This window comes from Sparus aurata, chromosome 20 (assembly GCF_900880675.1).
Source record: "Sparus aurata chromosome 20, fSpaAur1.1, whole genome shotgun sequence".
NCBI classification, from domain to species: Eukaryota; Metazoa; Chordata; class Actinopteri; order Spariformes; family Sparidae; genus Sparus; species Sparus aurata.
This window is the reverse complement of record NC_044206.1, coordinates 10,530,378-10,546,833: the sequence shown is the minus strand read 5'-3', so window position 1 is coordinate 10,546,833 and position 16,456 is coordinate 10,530,378. Positions and strand designations below refer to the sequence as shown.

General features: G+C 44.5%; 1 protein-coding gene and 1 non-coding gene across 2 annotated transcripts in view; both read left to right on the top strand.

The window, feature by feature from the left end:
* Positions 1 to 16,456, top strand: part of fam20cb (FAM20C golgi associated secretory pathway kinase b) — a 61,743-nt gene that overhangs the window by 41,625 nt on the left and 3,662 nt on the right. The window contains exons 4-9 of the mRNA XM_030400823.1: positions 8,775 to 8,867; positions 13,853 to 13,968; positions 14,555 to 14,735; positions 15,014 to 15,123; positions 15,391 to 15,472; positions 16,027 to 16,086. Of these exons, the coding sequence (XP_030256683.1) occupies positions 8,775 to 8,867; positions 13,853 to 13,968; positions 14,555 to 14,735; positions 15,014 to 15,123; positions 15,391 to 15,472; positions 16,027 to 16,086 (642 nt within the window). The remainder of the gene's footprint in view (positions 1 to 8,774; positions 8,868 to 13,852; positions 13,969 to 14,554; positions 14,736 to 15,013; positions 15,124 to 15,390; positions 15,473 to 16,026; positions 16,087 to 16,456) is intronic.
* On the top strand, positions 13,268 to 13,340 carry trnar-ccu (transfer RNA arginine (anticodon CCU)). Its single transcript has one exon. It is a non-coding gene; the product is annotated as a tRNA-Arg (tRNA).

Sequence of the window (16,456 nt, the reverse complement as noted above, 5' to 3'; positions counted from 1 at the left end):
CAGTACATACTGTGTGCTCAGACATTTATAGACTTTATTATGTGGTCATGCATTTATGTATGTTTCCCCTCTGCCTCGACGTCGACGGCACAGCTTTCCCTGAGACAACACGCCCCTAATGGTTCGCTTGATCGGAACACGCTCAGATTTGTCTGAACACAGGTGCTGCTGTTAGAGGGAGCCCGAACACAACGTTATGTAACGCCTGAACAGCTGCATGTTTGTTAGTTCAAAGAACACGGAGAGACATCTACTGTAGTTTGTCCTCCACACCGTCGCCCCCCCCTCGTTCTCCCCCCTCGTTTAGCTGGGCTGCCTTTGTCACTGTTAATCTCTCCTCCTTTCTTTACTCCTTCCTCTCTCTTCAGTTGTCCTCTCTCCCGGTCAGCGGGAGGAGGAGGGGGAGGAGGAGGAGTGGGGGGTCGTGCCATGCTCTAAATAACTTTATTGACATTTGAATTGGATGTGGATCACGGTAATTATCCAGCCTTCCTGCTTCCTGGCCGGCATTCAGCGCTGAGGAGGGCATCAGTGTGCCGCCGCATCTCAAGCCGGGGCCACAAGGCAGAGAGACGGTGCCTCGGATGCAAAAACACATGCTCGTATTCACACGGCGCTCGCTCGCGTTGGCATTCGCTGTGACACGACGCATGTGCACCTCGCCGAGCACAAGGATAGGAGCGTGAATGAAGCAGCTTATTGTGGGTCTCTGGCCCTGCGGAGACAGCAATGTAGTGGGACTGTGTGAAGTATGCTGGTGGATTTCTTTAAGGTTGAATAACCATCAGTCAATGCACTCGACTGTTTGCTCATGCTTACACTCTCCATGACCTGTGTATGGTCAGCGCGGTCATGAGACTATATGCACGATCGTGTCAGGCAGTGGTGGGAATCAGCCTTTCTTGCTCAGATGCAGAGGGATGGCCAAAGGGACTCTGTGTAACGAACGATTTTTGTAGCAATTTACATGTCTTCATCTCTTTTATATTGACCGTATAAGAGCAGATTGTAAAGTGACGTGAAGGACTCGGGCTGGATTTTCCGCGACAGTCCAAAGGATGTGACTCTAGGCACCTTGTTGAGTGTCTCGACTCAGCGCCTCTCTCCAGTTTACGAACAGACAGCAACGGTAGCCCCTTTGAATCTGTTGTATCATCCTGTGGTGTTTCGTTTTTTCAAGATTTATATGCAATAACAAAGTCACTCATTCATTCAAAGGAATAGTTCTAGATTTCTGGAAAAACACCCAATGACTGTCAGGCTAAGAGCTAGACGAGCAGTTTGAGTCCACTCTGTTTTTTCCATTAAATATGAAGCTAATGCCAGCGGTTTGCCTATCTTTGCGTACATTTTGGAAACTGGGGGAAAAACAGCTAGCCTCGCTCCGCCTGAAGGTGACAAAATCTGTTCACTGGCTCTTAAAGCTGTCCTCGAAGCTCGTTAATTAAGATTAACAAAGGTGACTCTAAGACTTGAGGACGTTCGACAAATCATGATCTGTGGCTGCTAATTGTTATGCTTACTTGTTCAGTGAAAAATATAGGGTTATGCCTTTTTAGCGCATTCTAGTGAATCTGGGGCAGGCTGAAATCACGCTTAAGTCAGCAATATGACCGACTTAATTATCACTGCATCAGTGCTGCGGTTTTCCGGCAGTAAATGGAAGCTCTTTGACAAAAATACCCCGTGGAAAGTAAAAGAAGGTGCTGGAAGGCAGATTCGTTTCCTTTAGACGGAGCCAAGCTAACTGATTTCCCTTGTCTTCAGTCTTTATGCTATGCTAAGCTAACAGGCGCCCGACACTTACTTCATATTTACCGTGCAAACATGAGAATGGCATCAAACTTCTCCTCTCACTCTTGACAACCGGGTGAATGAGTGTTGTCCGGTTCCTTTAGAATTGATGAGCCATTGCCAACCGGACAAAAACTGTGAAGAGAATCTTAAACGTGCTGATATTTTGCCAGTCATGCAGTTCCACCAAATAAAATTTCACTGGATGTCAGTTTTAATCCTTCCACCTGACGCTCACTCCCACTCCCTTATCCCAAACTTTATGTATTATAGTCTCCAACGCACATCACAGATTTATGCCGTAGACTCCCTGACATCTGGCGGGAAATAAATCCAGGACCTGACTTAGCACAACTGTCCCCATCGATAAAACAGTTGTAGCCGCCTCATATGCTGGACTGAATGATATTGTCCCGTTGCGCAGCTGAGCGGCGCTGGTGTAAATAGACACCGCTCTCCGCTTTCAAAGTCAGCCTCATTTTTCCTTGATGTAGAGTGAGCGCTGTGTCCCTGAAGCAAGGCTATCCAGAAGAAGGGGAGCGATACAATCAACTGAAGGCGCTCAGCCTCTGCTGGCAGCGAAGTGAGGGATGAGCGGGAGAGAGGTGAAGAGAGTGAGGACACTGGGATTGAGAAATGTTATCCAGACACTGTATACGTTACATTTGTAATGCCAATCATAGCAGGTTGCTGTAAAAATGGGTGCTGAACACCTCCAAACAGTATTCAAAGCTATTTTAAAGGGGCAGTTCACCCCGTGATCACCTGTAGTGCTATGTATCCACCTAATTTTTTTTTTGTGTGTGAGTTGCTGACATTTGGGTATATCAGCTGTAGATGATGTCTGCCTTCTCTGCATGATAATGGGAACTAGATGACACTTTACTTGTGGTGCTCAAAGCGCCAAAGAGATGTATTTGAGAAACTGGAAAAGGTTACTCAAGATAATGCACAAAGTTTGTTGTGAACAGTTTTACACAGAAGAAATGGTGCATCTATTCGTCGACAAGAGTTTGCATAGGATATAAACATTAATGGCATCCTCCTTAGCTGAGCTGCAATGTTAGCTAACTTAATTTGCTTAATTAGCTAGCCTCAAGAGTCATGGACAACAGACTCATGCTTTTGACAGCGCAAGATGTGAACACAAATGGCATCCTCCTCGGCTAAGCTGTAACGTTAGCAAGCTTAGTTAGCTAGCTAAGTTAGCTGGCCTCTTGCCTATGAAAAATTAACGCTTCCCCCTGTGGTATAATATGATTGGTGGGTGTAGTTCGGTCAGGTAAAAATAGTTCCGACAAGAAACTGTAACGTTAGCTAGATATAGCTTTCACTAGCTTAGTTAGCTACCCTCTAGAGCCATGGACCAGAGACTCATGCTTGTGACTGCGCAAAATGTGAACACAAATGGCATCCTCCTTGGCTAAACTGTAACGTTAGCAAGCTTAGTTAGCAAGCTTAGTTATCAAGCTTAGTTAGCATGCTAAGTTAGCTGGCCTCTTGCCTATGAAAAAATGAATTAATGCTTGATTGATGGAAAATAGTTCCTACAAACTAACATTAGTCAGCTGTAGCATATGTATGCGTGTGACCGTGCGGGATGTTAACATGTACGGTGTCCTCTTTGGCTAAACTGTAACATTAGCTAGCTAAGTTAACTAGCCTCTCATCTATGAATATATGCATTTTTCCTTCTGCACGGTGACTTGGTTGGCAGGTGATGTCTCGTAGAAAGAAATGTGTTCCTGAAACCGCTCACAACAAGGTTTGTGGATTATCTCATGATTTCTTGAAAGAGACATTTTGCTGTTGAGTATTTAAAACGTATTTTAGTAGCTTTATGCCATCTAGTATATTAAATAGAAGGCCAACATCTCCATGGTCACTATCTTCAAAACTGGCAACACACACCAACACACCCGAGATGTATAAAAACCACCGCAGGTTAAACGAAAATGTCGTATTTTTCATTTTGGAGTGGCTGTCGCTTTAAGTCAACATGATGATTTTTCTGTTTACTCCGGTCAAACCTGGCCACCCATCTGGATGCAGCTGTCCGTCAAACGCTCGCAGCGAGATGGAGGTTGGAGGATGATTAGAGAAAGACAACAACAGGAGCGATACAGAGGAGGAGAGCGAGGAATTTTTTAGTGGATGAGTGTGTTTTCTGGGCTCCATGTTGGGTTAGTTAATGACTGGTGCATATGTCCGCCGCGCAGCTGTGGCGTTACAATCAGCCAGGCAGGAAGGGAAGCGACGGATGGAAACGGAGAAAAGAAAGGAGGAGAGAGAGAGAGAGAGAGAGAGAGAGAGAGAGAGAGAGAGAGAGAGGCACAGAGATACGAAGTATTAAGCCGTGGACGCTAGGAGAAAAAAATAAAGCAGGGAGAAAAAAACAGTTCTGCGTGAGGGCGAGCGGAGAAGCAGAGGAGGTGAGATAGAGGATTTTTGAGCGAAATAAACACAGAGGCATCCGGAGGGAGAAGAGAGAGAAGGAGAGAAAGAGAAGTTGCCAAGATAGTTTCCATTCTTCTCATCCTCCCTCAGCTAGCTGAAGCAGAAATGGCAGAGGCTGCAGTCCAAATCATTACACTCAGCTGCCTTCCTGGAAAGTATTTACTCTTGTCAATAAGAAAAAAAGCAAAGAGAAGGCAGAGACAGTGTATAAAAGGAAAAACTAGACAATTCCCCGCCGGGAAATCGCGAGAGTGGGCTGTGCGCTTTGCCCCGTGAAGAAAAAGCAAACATGGCATCAGCAAAGTTTCCTCACCATCAAGCGGGAAAGGCCTTAAGGAACACACACATTAAGTTTTGTGGTCCTAGTTTCAGAAATGTGGTAATAGGAGCGAGTTAAAAAAGGCCGCAGTTTTGCAAGTCCTCTTCCCGATTTACATTGGAGTGAATGGAGCAGTTGAGAGCTACTCTTGTCGGTTAGAGGCAGATCAATCCAAAACCATTAATCCTACCGATAAAGTAGACACATTGGGAGAAAGAAGACACGTGTGGCTAAAACTCCGGAAAATATCACTGTTTTTGAGCCCAATTTGTGGCCAGGATCCTCACGGAAAGAGAACATTTCTGAGCAAATTTTTGAGGTTCTCTCACTCTGTCAGTTGGCCCTCTCCACTCTGTTGCACGAACATTCCGCCATACACAATCATTGAAAACCCAGAATCTTTCCAAAATCACTCACCGTCATTCAAGGATCACAGTTCAAAAACTACACATCATAGGAAAAAAGTTCGAATACAACTTAAATACTCAGTACTTGTGCCTACATTTTAAAGCTGAAATGGTGTTTCTACGTGAACGTATGCCAGAGCAGGAGATGTTTGAAAAACGTTGCAGATTTCTGACTTTTTTTACCTCCCCCCATTCATTCCTTATGGGAAATTTTATCGCAGTTTTCGCGACTTATGTCGCGAAAAATTAACATTTCGTAGAGCTGAATAATAGCAACCCGAGTCCGATCGAGCCGCACATTGAATGAGCAAAAAAATAATCATTAAATGTAGTTTAAATGTTGGGAAATATACTGTGTGCGCGTTTGTGTGCATGTGAGTGCACGCTTAAGCATTGCTGTGTGTGTGTGTGTGTGTGTGTGTGTGTGTACATGTCTCTCTGTCTGTCTGTCTGTCTCATGTGTGTCTCCTGTCTGTCTGTCTGTCTGTCTGTCCGATGTGTGTCTCCTGTCTGTCTGTCTGTCTGTCTGATGTATGTCTCCTGTCTGTCTGTCTGTCTGATGTATGTCTCCTGTCTGTCTGTCTGTCTGTCTGTCACTCTCTCTCTTTGCCCAGCTGATTTCGGTTGCTAGGTGACAGTTGGCAGGGGCCGTAGCAACGGACTGTGACGGAGTCAGTTGGCCCTCTCCACTCTGCTGCACGAACATTCCCCCATACACAATCATTGAAAACCCAGAATTTCTCCAAAATCACTCACCATCGTTCAAGGATCACAGTTCAAAAACTACACATCATAGGAAAAAAGTTCAAATACAACAAAAATACTCAAGACCTGTGCCTACATTTTAAAGCTGGAATGGTGTTTCTAGCTGAATGTATGCCAGAGCAGGAGATGTTTGAAAAACATCGCAGATTTGCGAGTTTTTTGACCTCATCCCATTCATTCCTTATGGGAAGTGTCTCGCAGCTGTTCGCGTCTTACGACGCGAAAGATTAATATTCTAGAGAACTGAATTATAGCATACAGAGTCCGATCAAGCCGCACATTGAATGAGTGAAAAAATGATCGTTTAATGTCGTTTAAATGCTGGGAAATATACTGTGTGTGTGCGTCTGTGTGCATGTGAGAGCACGCTTAAGCAGCTCTGTGTGTGTGTGTCTACATGTCGCTCTGTCTGTCTGTCCGTCTGTCTGTCTGATGTGTGTCTCCTGTCTGTCTTTCTGTCTGTCTGATGTGTGTCTCCTGTGTGTCTGTCTGTCTGTCTGTCTGTCTGATGTGTGTCTAGTGTCTGTCTGTCTGTCACTCTCTCTCTTGGCCCAGATGTTTTTGGTTGCTAGGTGACCGTTGGCAAGGGCCGTAGCAACGGCCTGTGAGGGAGCTGATTTGAGAGCAATTTCTGCCTCACATCTAGGACGTCAAACTAGTGCTATTTGGTCAAAATCTTACATGATATCAACAATTTTTTTTCACGATCGAGCCAGAAAGGCCTTAAAGAACACACTCATTAAGTTTTGTGGTCCTAGCTTCAGAAATGTGGAAATGGCAGCGAGTTAAAAAAGCGTGCAGTTTTGGAAATCCTTCTCCCGATTTACATTGGAGTAAATGGAGCATTTCAGAGCTACTCTTGTCGGTTAGCGGTCGATAATTTAAAAACCGTAAATCCTACCGATAAAGTAGACACATTGGGAGAAAGAAGACAAGTGTGGCTACAACTCTGGGAAATATCACTGTTTTTGAGCCCAATTTGTGGTCAGGATCGTCACGGAAAGAGAAAATTTCGGAGCAAATTTTTGAGTCTCTCTCACTCTTTCAGTTGGCCCTCTCCACGCTGCTGCACGAACATTCCGCCATACACAATCATTGAAAACCCTGAATTTTTCCAAAATCACTCACCTTCATTCAAGGATCACAGTTCAAAAACTACACAACATAGGAAAAAAGTTCAAATACAACTTGAATACTCAGGACTTGTGCCTACATTTTAAAGCTGGAATGGTGTTTCCACGTGAACGTATGCCCGAGCAGGAGATGTTTGAAAAATGTCGCAGATTTGCGACTTTTTTGACCTCGCCCCATTCATTCCTTATGGGAAATTTATCGCAGTTTTTCGCGACTCACGTCGCGAAAAATTCATATTTTCCTGAGAAAAATAATAGCATACCGAGTCCGCCCGAGCCGCACGTTTTGATGTATTTTTTGTTTGTATTCGCTCAACGGTGCGGGGCGTGAAAAGTGCCAAAAAAAGGACGGAAGAAGAAAAATAAAAAGAGGCGCGAGCAATAACAATAGTGGGCTGTGCTCTGCACAGCCCACTATGGACACCTATAGCTCTGCTATAGAGGTGTCCATAGTGGGCTGGCGAGCACAGCCCACTAATAACTCAAATATGCAGCTCCTCTGTGAAGGAAAGAAAAAAGAAGACAAAAAAATGGACCGCTCTGCTCTCCTTGTATTCTTTAAAGACATTAGCATATTTTCTATAGCCAGCACCTTCTCAGGGAAGTCTTTTTACCTCCAACTCCTTTGACTTCACCTTTTTTACCCCAGCCGTCCTGTTTGTCCTGCCCCATCCTGGCCCGTGTTCCATCAGCTCTGGGTTTTAAGCCTTTAAGAGCCTCTTTTCCCTCCAGTAAGAGCTTTAAGGCAGAATGTGTGTGGAAAGCAGTTTTTTTTTGGGGAGGGGGGAGGAAGGATCAGAGCCGGACAGAAATAGGTACCGATGGAGAACAGGAGTGGATGCTGCTTCAGGAGGACGTCGCTGACCTTCAGTTGTTCCCGCTTCTTGTTGCCCCACAAAACGACCAAAGTAGCAGAAGTGGGGAGCCTTTTTTTTGCGAGGCAAGGACACCGGTTTATTGTGGCTTGTTTATAGCTCACAAATTCTGCTCACAGCGTTAGGTACACAGGTGTAAAGACAGAGCGTTTTATCACCTACCCGTCTCCTCTGGATTGTAACGCGCCAAAGTCATTGCGAAGTATACCGAGCAAGTGCTGTAATGTTGAACGCCTGTTTGTATGCCGTCTTGCATACCTGAATTTTGCAACCCACAACCAGATATTCTTCTTTCTAGTGAATATAAATGTTAAAAAGGTCAAAAAATCTTCACCGAAAGAAGCTCCTCTCTCCCACAGAAAACACTGCGCCTGAAAGCCTCGTCAGTCATCGCGCCTTTAATACACACATTACACCACCAATTTATCCCTAGCGGCTAGTTTGGCAGGTAAGCGTTAATTTGGCGCAGCTGCCCTGTTGCTGATAATGGTGTTGGCTCAGGTGTGTGCGAGCTGACCAATCGGAGCAGACTGGATATTCAGGAGGAGGGGCCTTAAAGAGAAAGTAACAAATCATTTCAGACAGAGTGGGGAATACAGAGCTGCATTTGAAAGTATGTAAACCTATCCTCATAGGAACCCAGAATAAAATGATGAAGCTGAAAATGAACATTGTGTTTCTCCAGGTAATTTGTCAAGCAAAAAAAATAAAATAAATACAAATTCCTGCCTCTGAAATGTAACCATTTTCTGGTTTTCTTAGTCTTTTTTGAAAGTAGCTTGAATATCTCCAGACAACATTCATTTTGGGAACTCTGGGATCTTGTGATGGGTAATTTTTGCCACTGACATACTGGAGGACAAACCACTTGATCAAGAAAACAACGGTTAGTTGCAGCTCTGGCTTCAACGTGCTGCATCGTCGGGTCGACACAGAGCCTTTTGCATATTGCTGACTGTCGTAACCTTGTCTTCGCATCGCAGTCACACCTGACCTCTAATCCCTTCTCCTCGTGTCTCTGCAGGCAGACCCGGGAGCAGGAGACCCCGCCGGACTTCTTCTATTTCTCTGACTTTGAAAGACACAACGCCGAGATCGCTGCCTTTCATCTGGACAGGTGAGTCGCTTTCAGCCGGTCTCAGGGGGTGCTGAGTGTGTCTTGTTCGTGCACGTGACACACTGCGCTGTCACACGTTCGTCCGTCTGTCTTCTGGAAGCTAGACGATAGCTAAAAGTGCAACCAGCTGGAGTGTGAGCGAGCACAATAGGCCCTTTTTCGTGGCTGACATTTTGTGTTGACAAAGCAGGAAAAGCACAGGTGGAATGTATAACATTAATGATGGCTGCATTCCATTTAGTTAAGGTGGTGGTTGGGGCTATTGTATTGTGCTTGTTCACCCACTGACATGGCTTACTGGGTGGCTGAATACAATGAGCCATCGATTTCTCTTGTTCCTGCTGACATCCAGCGTTAGCAATTTACCTACTTCCTAGCTAACATTCCTGTTGGATACCCCCTACATGATGCATCAGGTCAAATGCTAACGTTTGCAACTGGGTTATCAAATATGTTGTTTTACCTTGAAAAATAGTTCTGTTTTCCTTTAAAATGTTCACTATTTTTTGGGATGCTGTGAAATGAATACTATTTGTCTGAATCCCTACGTCTTAAAACAATCATTCGAGCTTGCCGCCCCGAACGTGACATCAGAGGATAATGGCCGCCGTGTGAATATGGTCTACTGCTGAGGCACAAGATGCAGAAACAGCAGCCAGCAGCTTTGATTATTGATGTGAACAAGGCTAGTTTAGCTTTTAAAAAAAAGGTTCTCAAGCATCTATTTCAGCAACATTTTGCGTGCTGTTGACTAGACAGTAACTGCGATGCCATGTTCAGAGCTGCCATTAAGCTTTTCTCTGCAATATAACTCAGTGACAACTTCTGTTTCTAGCTGCTTGTCCTCTTACACTTGTTGTGCACTTAGACGCACAAGCGTTTCACTCCAACAAAAGGGCAGGATATGATAAAGCAGTGCGTTTGTCCGACCAAAACATATACTTGTCCCGGACAAGTTGTGACATCATGTTTCACAGATTAAGCCAGTCATTACCAGCCTGAAGAAAAACCAGCTTCCTGACGGGCTTTGCCAACATGGTTTGGCACAGAGTGTTTCAAGTCCGACTTAACGTTAGCCATATGCTTCTCTTAAATGATGTTAGCTGACTCACTGTGGATTAACAGCAGGGTGGAACACCTTCAGCTGTCTCTCCAGGGTGTTTGTCTTATTTCCTCTTGATCGATGAGAAGGGATCATATTGTCACTAACTCTCTGTCGGTTAGGGACTGCCCTTGTCAATCAATGACAGGGATGTATTGATTGGATTTTGTCAGATAAAGTAGACGAACGGGTGTGGGGAAAAAGCCGTCCGTCGTTTGAATGTCCTAGAGCTTGACACTAACAAAAACTACATTTTTATTATCAAAGATCTATTTTTAGCTTGTTGTCATCTCTATATACTTTTCATCACTATGTAGTTTTAGAGAACAAGTTCAAACTTCGAGCTCTAATATTTACACTACTAATGAGATAATAATACAAACTCAGAAATATTTATTTTGTCCATAACTGAATAAACAAGCTGTTTCTCAGAGGAAAATAAGGTCCCAGAACACTGTTTGAAACTAGAGAGGTGGCAGGGTCCGCCACATATAAACAAAGTAAAACAGTATGAAATCGTCCTTCAAGGTTTGTTTACTCAGTCATGAAAACATAGAGAGTTTGGCTAGTTGTCTTGTCGAAGCATAAAAGATAAAACTTTCTTTTCTGATAAAAACTTCTTTTGCAAAACTACATACCCCCCCCCCCCCCCCCCCCCCCCCTTAATGAAATTAACACTGGTCAGCAGGTGTAGGGCAACCATTCAAAGTAATAAAGAAATGTACATTAACCATTCTTATAAACTAACTTTTGGTCAGAATGAAACATATATACTCCAAAACATGGAGTAACTTTGGGCCCCCGATGCCGCAATCCCTCTCAACAAAATGTGAAAAAAGCTGATGTTCTTGAATCTTTTCACACTCCTTCAAGCCCTACAACTTCTTTCCGTCCCGCAGGTTTTGTTCCTCCCTGATTGCTAATTTGCCTCTCCTTGTGTCAGCTCATTAACCACCTTGGAGGGGGACAAAAACCTGCTGAACACCTTACCTGAAGGGCCACCGCTGGGTGCCTGTGTTAAAATAGTAAAGCTCAGCTATATGTGTCTACAAGTTACACCCCCTTAAGTATAGCAGTACAGATGTGTGTGCATCTGTGTGCAGGCATGCCTTCTCCTCTGTGCAAGAACGCCCTCCACACACTGTCTGCTTGTACATTTGCCTCTCCTTTTCACCGTCTCCCTCAGAACTCTTTTTTTTCTGTATTTCAAACCCAGTGAGCGGTGTGAGCCGGGCCTGTACAGTAGAGGCAGTGAGCTCTGAGAGGCCATGAGTCATAGAGAATGAATGCCTCCCTCCCGCAGCTAGCATCTGACTGAACAATGACTGCAGCCTCCTTGCGTTGCTAACCACCACGCTTCTCTGACTTCACTGCCTTTACAAGGTTAACACTTTTACGGCCGGCCTGCTGGAGAGACTTTAATGAAAAGAGAAAACCTCGTGAGGCTCTCTGATGGACCAGAGAGAGCGTTTGCTATTAAAGCCCCGCCGACGTCACCGCGGCTGCGTGTTATTATGAGCCGAGGGATTGTGTTGTAGTGCGTGAGTGCCGGTGGTACAAGATGATACCCAGGTCACACACACACACACATGTCCACACTCACACACACAAAAGGGGCCACGGAGGGTGAGGGTGATGTTGAATCTGCTCTCCCTTCAGGCACGATGACACAGTTCAGCAGCAATTGCATTAGAAGCAGCTTTCTTCACCAGTCTGCTCCACATCTGGTCCTCTAAACGCACACACACACACACACACGAAAATACGCTCACACACTCCCGGCATATGTGTGGGTTAAGGGGAAGAGGAGGAAACCAAAGGCATGAAAGGCCCTGTGCCCATTCTAAATATAAGTCAGGAAGGGGTTTGCCAAAAGCAGCACTTTATTTTTTTTCCTTATTTTGTCTGTTCTAAATTAAAGCCTGGCTGCAGAGCTGCTGCTGCTGTTGCTGCTGCTGCTGCTGCTGGTGGTGGTAGTGGTGGTGCTGGTGGTGCAGAGACTGAGGCTACACTGCCTCCCAGGGGGTTCACAGACACACACGAGCTCTTTTAAAAGGAGTGTACACACAGACACTGAAGCCACTTGTCTTTTCTTATGTAGGCTACGCTGCTGTAAGCATCATTAATTATGTGATTGGACTTCAGTGAGAATTGCACTTTGTATTGCTGCATTGGGTGGGGGAAAAAAAAGAGCATTCAGCAAGAATATATAAAGAGATACAAAGACTGATATGAGCTTAAAATATAAAGTTATACAGACCGAATCGCCACGATGATGCACAAACAACCAACAGTGACCTCCAGGTAGACAGCCGGGGGGGTTTTCTCCCCGGAAGCTATTGGAGACAAACATACGATGAGCTCCCGTAGCTCCAGATAAACGAGACCCGCTGGCTCCTTCTGCATTTTTCAGCCGTGTACGTGTGCAATAATGATTCCTGCTCCGCTGGTCATGCACAGCTCCGAGCTGGCCTCTCAGTCCCACCCTGAATATATCACAGGTTTACAATGGCCACAGTGGGAGTAAGGTTTATCAAAAGGGACAGGGATGAAAAAAAGAGACCTGAGTGATGAGCTGGAGTGGAGTCGGTCCCTGGCTGCTCCCTGTAACATGGCAGCGGGCCAGGGCCCAGCAGGCCTGGCGGTGCTGCGCCGTGCCTCGTCCTGTGTCCGTGGATAGAGACAAGAGCGCGTGCGTCTGTCTCCCTGCACCCGCCACCTCGCGACTTGATGTCATCATTTATGCCACAAGCTCACAGTTAACAGCTCTTTTTTCTCTCTCTTTCCCTCTCCCAGTGTGTGTGTCTGCCCCGGGGCCCTGGCCATTAGGTGTTGTCAGGGTTATCAATTTTTAAAGAGGCTGCGCTGATGTTGCAGCCCGGGTGGTATTGACGACAGAGGCCACACATGCATAAAACAGGCGTGTGGCACGCACACAGGAAGAAGGCCACGCCACCTCCCCGTGAAAAGACAGCTTTATTAGACCTGCCCCTCTCTCCGTCTGGCGAACACACACGTTGACACTAACACTGGTTTCCTGTCAAATGAGGCAAAGACACAAAATCATGGCGGCCTCTCAAGATGGAATAAAGATATTGGTCCCGCAGATCTGAAAAATATGTTTGTCAGGGCACTGAGGAAGTTAAAAGTGTGTTTGATGGAGAATGATAGCCACATAAAAACCACAGGGAGGTTTACCGCCATGTGGTGTAACTGACAAGTCATCACTTAAGTCACAGTGCCCCCTGTTGGCTGTGATGTGCAGGGACATCATTATAGTTTGAGTGCAGCGCTGTCTGCCCCAGTGGCCTAATGGATAAGGCACTGGCCTCCTAAGCCAGGGATTGTGGGTTCGAGTCCCATCTGGGGTGGGATCTCCCTTTGTTGCTGTTCAGCAGATACACAAGTCTGTTTGCTCTCTAACATTCTACAAATATCTAAAACAGAGCAACATGTTCAGGGTTTCAGCCAGTAGTGGTACGAGGAATAATTTTGTTCCAAATTGTTTGGAACAAAATTTGAAACAACAGACTCACTTTGAAACAATTTCTTTGTTTTCATAAATTTATTACCCATGATGCACAATATTTATCCACATTAATCACTATATTCCAATGGTTTTCAAAGTCTGACTCTAGAGATATGTTTGTAATTTGGCAACAAGACACCATTAAAAGTATTCTGAATTATCTATTAGCTGCTCCTGCTTGCACTGTGCTCATTCATGTGCTGACAACTATCAGTGGATTAGTTTGATGAGGAAGAGAGCTTGAAAACATGATGATTCTTAAGCAGGTTCTGGAGTTACACTGTAAGAAGCGTCATTTTTTTCTTTACTCTGGAGGCAGAATCTGAGCCCTCGGTTTGTGCCTCTGTCCTGCAGGGTCCTGGACTTCCGCCGCGTCCCCCCCGTGGCCGGCAGGCTCGTCAACATGACGAAGGAGATCCGAGACGTCACGCGAGACAAAAAGCTGTGGAGGACCTTCTTCATTTCACCAGGTACGCGCTGTCAAAGAGAAGAGAGGCTTATCGGAACTATTGAAAAGTTTAATCAAGATGGTGCTATACTGACCAATACTGTCCTGGATGACTGAGAATGTCCATCAACATTTAATCAAGATATCATGGGATTGATTTCAGTACATCCACTAGAATTGATAGAAACCCTGCACAAATGTCAGTTCTGCTCTTTATAATTAGGTCACGTTTACAAAGCTTCCTATCCATCCAAGAATAGAATTTATGAGGTGATCTCAGAGAACAATACATTATTATTGACATCGTGTTTTTCAAAATGTGAAGCAAAAATGAAGAGTTCCCTTCTTCATAATGTAGAGAGAAGCTGCTGCTGTGCCTCGAGTTATTGGGATATTCATTTCCATGGGATTAGTATTATCAGGAGATTTTAGCTTGTACAAAGCACGACAGTTAATTAGCGATTGCAACCTTTACTGTACTTGTCCCCAGTTCAGTTGATCTTGAGAATATAGTTTTGTTAATATATGTGCTGGGGATTACTATGATGGAGTGAACCTAAGCAGCCACGTCAACCTGTGTTCTTTTTTTTTTTTTTTTCAATTCTCAGCCAACAACGTGTGTTTCTATGGAGAGTGCTCATACTACTGCTCCACTGAGCACGCTCTGTGCGGTAAACCGGACCAGATAGAAGGATCCCTGGCCGCCTTCCTCCCGGACCTGGCCCTCGCCAAACGCAAGACCTGGAGGAACCCGTGGAGACGCTCCTACCACAAACGCAAGAAGGCAGAGTAAGAGATTGATCTTGCACTCAGACACACCCACTGACCAGGGGTGATATCATGAAAACGACCCTCATCAAAATAGAATAAAACTGTACAGATCATGCCACACTTAATATAGAAACAAAGAACAAAGACAAAAACAAAGAAGTTTTGATTAAAAAAGAAAATCATCAAATCATCACTGAGTAAACAACATCTTAAAGTGGAAACAAACAGGTTTTGTGATGGTTTTGCAAATAAAAACGAGACTGTGAACAAGACATCATTTGATATTTCACTTTCAGATGGGAGGTGGACCCGGACTACTGCGAGGAGGTCAAACAGACTCCACCTTACGACAGTGGGACACGACTTCTGGATATCATGGACATGACCATCTTTGACTTCCTCATGGGTGAGTTGACGTGACACAAACAATAACGGGTTTTTGTGTGATGTGTTCTAAGTTAATGCTAATTCAGCCAAACAGATGTTATCATCTGAGATTTCAGTGTCCTGTGGTGGCCTGTGCACAATAATTGAAAAAAAAACCCCAAACATTGCTGTTGCATGCACACATGTATTGTAAACTACATGATCACTCACACGTATGTGCTTTCTTTATTTTATTTTGCCTCCATTTTCCCTCTTGGCTGAATTATTTCCTTGTGCTCCATCACAGGAAACATGGATCGCCACCATTATGAGACGTTCGAAAAGTTTGGAAACGAGACTTTTATCATCCATCTGGACAACGGCAGAGGGTGAGTCACTGCATTATAGTCTGTTGTCGTTCACAGCCTTCATAACTCCACCTGTCGGTTCCGCTGTAACGTGTCAGTGTATATAGGTCCATAAAAATAATGAGAGAATTACTAAAACACATACATGATGTGCAGGTGTCTTGGACCTAATGTTCAGAATTAAGAACTCTCAAATTAAGTAATAAAGATGTACTACAGCTGCAGAAGCATCTCCGGAAGAAAATCATGTTTATTGGCATACTTTTTGGATGACTTTTAATCAAACCGTAAAGGTCCATTGTGTAGGATTAAGCAGCATCTAGCAATGTTGTTGCAAATTCCAACCGACTGAACACCCCTCATCTCACCCTCCACTGCGGTGGCTGCCCCCACTTGAGTTTCTGTATGGCTTGTCCATTCGGTTCCAGTGCAGGATCATGGTGGTGCAACATTTGATTCTTTAAACTTTAAACAGTGAACGTTGCAAACAGTAACATGTACAACAACATAGGAAGAAATATTTGAATACCAGTGATCATTTTCTGAACCATCCATTGTTGTATCTTTCACTGCAGCTTTGGAAAGCACTCCCACGACGAGCTGTCCATCCTGGTGCCGTTGACCCAGTGCTGCAGGTAAGACTTTGTTGCCGGTGTGTTTATGTCAGCTTAATAAAAAGTGTGTAGTTTTATGGACAGAGATGGACAGAGTACTCGACCCCAGTACTTGAGTAGGAGTACAAATACCACTGGTCAAAATGTACTCCTTTACAAGTAAAAGTAGCTCAGTCGACATGTTACTCGAGTAAGAGTAAAAAAGTACTTGCGTTTAAAGGTACTTAAGTATCCAAAAGTACAGGCTTTTAAATTGACTTTAAGTAAAAGTAAAAGTAAGAGTAAGAGTAAATTCTTATTTCTCACATCAATGAATTACTATAATTTTTTCTAAATGAATTTAAGGACCTTTTAACTCTTGTTTCTGAGAATTAACTCTTTGAAACCACCT